Raw genomic sequence first — 3,937 nt, 5'->3', positions numbered from 1 at the left:
CGCTCGCCGGCAGGTCCAGATCAGGCACGTCAATCGTCGAGTCCTCCAAGTGGACTTTGACAAATTGCACCTTGGCTGCTGCCGTCTCCACGAGCTCGCGCGTCTTCTCATCATCCGCCATCTGCGATGTCGCCACCTTGAGGCTAGCGATCGACTCTTCCAACATATTCGCCAAGAGACGGTTCCGCTCCCTCATGGCAGACATGGCCCTCGTCGCCGAATCATCGACAAGAGTCTGTCTCGCCGTCCTCGGCAGCTGACGAGCCTCGTTAAAGCCTTGCACATTTCGTTTGATCTCCCCCATGGCGTCCCGCACGGCCTGGTTAATGCCGAGCCTCTCGCCACGTTCGAGCACGTTCTTCGCTGCGCCCTGAAAGATGGCCTCGACGCCACCCTGTTGTTGGATGAAGCGCCCGGGCGAAGCCAGCGGCGAGCGGCTGGCGCGAATGTGCGGAGACGAGGGCAGTGGCTTCTGTGTGGGTGTTCGAGGCCGCGCGCCTGACGACGACGACGACGACGATGGCGACGGAAATTTGCCAGTGTATTTCATGACCAGCGTTGCTCCCCCCGAGGTGTCGAGATGGTCTCTCAAGTAGATGGCATCATCCACAAATGTGTGCGGGGGGTGGTGTTTGTCCGGAGCTGGATACTTCAGGAGAAGCATCAGACAGACAGAGTAATCTGCGTTGAGCACTAAGGGCCTGTTAGTGATGCTCTCGTCGAGTCGACAGGGGCACATACACTGCCATCGAATCCGAAGGAGCATGGCAACACACACAAGGTCTATGAGATCTAGAGACGGGTCAATGGCAAAAAGATGATCCCAGAGCACAAGCAGCTGAGCAAAGGGAAACTCCCTGCCTAGCAAAAGCCGTATCCAGCGACTTCGGTTGTTAGAACTGGAAGATACCCCTCGCGCTTGGCTCGTACTTACATGAGAAAAATCTGCGGCAAGACTTCCACGTCTTTGAGATGCTTCGAAAGCTCAGGGTCGACCTTGGCAAGACACACTTCGTGGATATGTCGACTCTTCTCTACAATCGCCGACGTTTCGCTCTGATCACGAGATGCCGATGTCAGCGCCGCCCTCGTGATCGAGTCCTTGACTTCGTAAAATGCCTGTGCACGCCTCATGATCTTGTCGAACAGTGCAAAGGCGTCGTGCTCTATAGACGCGGGGCTCACGACGTTCCACATGGTAGCGTCCGCCGATGCCTCGTCTGTCGTGGTCTGAACGTTCTGGGCGTCTTGGTGCAGAACGAGCACGATGGGTGCTAGCAGCTCGTGCATGCCCTGCCGGTAGCCGCCATTGTTGGGATGCAGCTTGCAATACATGAACAGAACATCCACAATCATGGTCTGCGTCAGCTCTTCGTGGTAGAATGGTTCTTCGGGCAGACGCTGGACGTCCTGGGCAATCTCTGCCCGGATGGTCTCATCTTGGCGTAGTGTGTTCCATGGGGACTGCGCGCACATGTGAGCATCTGGTGCCAGTGTCGCCTGACGTGTGTGCTAGGCTCACATCGGGGTCATCTGTCAGCGGATCTACCGCTACGTTGGCCAATTCTTCTGGATGCTTGATGAACTTGAGGAAATGGTCACGCTGCTCGTTGTAGTACTCTCGGGTTTCAGACAGCGTCTGGACCCAGCTTTCCTTGTTCACAGTTTGGAACAGCAAGAAAACCTAGTGATGTGTTCAGCGAAAGCTCTCACATGGCCGACAGGGCACGAAGCTGTTTACCTTCCAGCACACCGAGCGATAACCAGCAAGGCAAGGGCTCGAGACCCCATTGTACCTGATGGCCCGCTGCAGATCGGCAAGGCTGTGCGTGTGCTTGATCGTCTCGATCCATCTCGTTCTAAGACGCAGTCAGCATGGCCAACCAAGTCTCGCCAGTCCAGGGTCTCGACGACTCACGGAGCACGGCCGGAGAGAGCCATTGTCCCCGCTGACCGCTGCCTGGATACGATGACCGTGGCGTCCAGACTCGACAGGCCGTGGGATACTGGTCAATGCGGAAGACTACGTCAGGAGGATGCTTTTTGGATACACGAGCATCGTTTTGCCCCAGGGTCAATCGAATTGCAGCGCGTGTCGTTGGAGATCTCAAAGGCTATCGTGCTAGTTGAAGGTTGTGAGCGTGATCTCGAACGTTGACTGGACCGTCACTGACGTTCGAATGGCGCATCAAGGTGGGGCAGCTGCGTGCCCCCTGTCACGCTCAACGCTCAGCACTCAACGCGCGCAACGGTTCCACGACACCACAGCGAAGAGTGACCCACCAGGCTGTCTGTCCGCTCGGTGAGACACGGTGAGCGAGCCATCAGAGGGCGAAGCAGGATGCAAAACGACATGTTGCCTGGATCATGGAATTGCTACAACTGAACCCGCCACTACGACGACCGCTCAAACCACCTGGCATCAGACACCTCTCAGTGATAGTTGAGTTCCGGATTGGCCCTAAAGTTACATTTGCACCGACATTCTGGCACAGGACACTCGACATGCCGCGCAAACCAGTGCCGCGCATGATCGAGATGCAAGACATGCTCGCACTTGAGGCAGAATGTGGGAAACTTGGCTGCCATGCGGGTGTCCATGTCAGCAGCCGCCTCGGGTCGATCCGACCTGGGGATGCCCACGACCTCGAGACACACGACGCAGCGCGGCAGGTGGCGACCGCAATTCGGACAGCTCACGCCGGCGCTGATGCTCGTGACCATCAGCGGATTCCGTGTATCTGGCGCCCCAGCCGGCGGTGCCGAACCATTGTGTGAAGGCACTGTTGTTTCGGCATCACAGAACACGCAACGGAGGGCAATCTGCCGCGATGGCGGCTTGATCGTCGGTCTGCCGTCGCGCTTGCTCTTTTTCGTGCTCTCCACCTCAAATTTGGTGCGCAGGAAGAACGCCTTGTGACGCTGAAGATACGCCCTGTAGGCGTTGCGCCAGGCCGTGCACCGGTAATCGTCGATGTAGCGCGGCGCGCAGATCGACATGACGAGCGTCGCCGTCTGGAAATCGTTGAACTTGCCGACGTACTTGGCAAACACGTCAACCATACGGTCCGTGATGCCGAATAAGACAATTCCTTCAATATCGCCCGTCTCCGTCGCGATCGATACCTGCTCGCCGAGCCACTTGGTAAGCTGCGTGTCGTCAAAGGTTCGGAATGCCACGTAGGCTCGGTCAGAGAGGGGCAGCGACTTCTGGTTCGCCACCGCCGACCAGTCTCCCGTCGCAATGAGTGACGAAATAGCTCTGAGATAGGGGTCTGTCTTTGATGCCAACGCCACGTCAAAATCCAGCTGCTCTTTCGCGAGCCGCTTGTCACCCTTGTCGATGAGCTGAAGGGCAAGTGAAACGAAGAGAAGCTCTGGGTGGTTCGCGCTCGCCTTTTTCAGGATCTGCACCGCTTTGCCAATCTCGCCCCTGAACAGTGCCCGAGCCGTTTCCATCGTGTGCAGAGGGCTCGGGTAGTCTCCGTTCCCTACTGGCGGGCTATCGTCTTGCTCGTGCCGCGTCGTGTCTCCCCACGTGCAAATATCGAGACAAAGTTGTCTATGGAAAGGCTTCTTTGTGTGAGCCCCTTGATATCTCGGCAGACGCCGTTTCTTGCAAATGCTGCCGATACACTTCTCCCACAGCGTAACCTCAGGAATCGGCGATGCTTCGGGAAGCCTCGAGGAAGGCTTGTTTCCTGTTCACCATTAGTTTGCGTGCCACGTCCAGATCTCTTTCGTGACGTACCTAGGTCATTGCCCCAGATCGTAGCCACACCCATGTAGCTGAGGTCTAAGGGGTGAAGTTTCATGCCGCCATCCTCGGCAGCGTCCTCGGCATCTATGGCAAGTCAGACCGCATCCGCTCATCAACATGCGTGCGTGCGAAACATGGGAGACCTACCTGCTATCCAATCCCACAGGTAGCGAAGCC

The 3,937-nt window shown here is 57.1% G+C and overlaps 1 protein-coding gene across 1 annotated transcript in view; it reads right to left on the bottom strand.

Moving 5' to 3' along the window:
* Positions 1 to 3,785, bottom strand: part of VDBG_08844 (WD repeat-containing protein) — a gene marked incomplete at both ends in the record, with an annotated part of 4,429 nt that extends 644 nt beyond the window's left edge. The window contains 7 exons of the mRNA XM_003001002.1: positions 29 to 701; positions 935 to 1,464; positions 1,550 to 1,684; positions 1,754 to 1,859; positions 1,919 to 2,006; positions 2,472 to 3,701; positions 3,752 to 3,785. Of these exons, the coding sequence (XP_003001048.1) occupies positions 29 to 701; positions 935 to 1,464; positions 1,550 to 1,684; positions 1,754 to 1,859; positions 1,919 to 2,006; positions 2,472 to 3,701; positions 3,752 to 3,785 (2,796 nt within the window). The remainder of the gene's footprint in view (positions 1 to 28; positions 702 to 934; positions 1,465 to 1,549; positions 1,685 to 1,753; positions 1,860 to 1,918; positions 2,007 to 2,471; positions 3,702 to 3,751) is intronic.
* Between the last annotated feature and the right edge of the window lie 152 nt (positions 3,786 to 3,937).

This window comes from Verticillium alfalfae, genomic scaffold (assembly GCF_000150825.1).
Source record: "Verticillium alfalfae VaMs.102 supercont1.13 genomic scaffold, whole genome shotgun sequence".
Classification (NCBI taxonomy): Eukaryota; Fungi; Ascomycota; class Sordariomycetes; order Glomerellales; family Plectosphaerellaceae; genus Verticillium; species Verticillium alfalfae.
The sequence above is the reverse complement of the archived record's forward strand: the minus strand, read 5'-3'. Positions and strand labels throughout refer to the sequence as shown.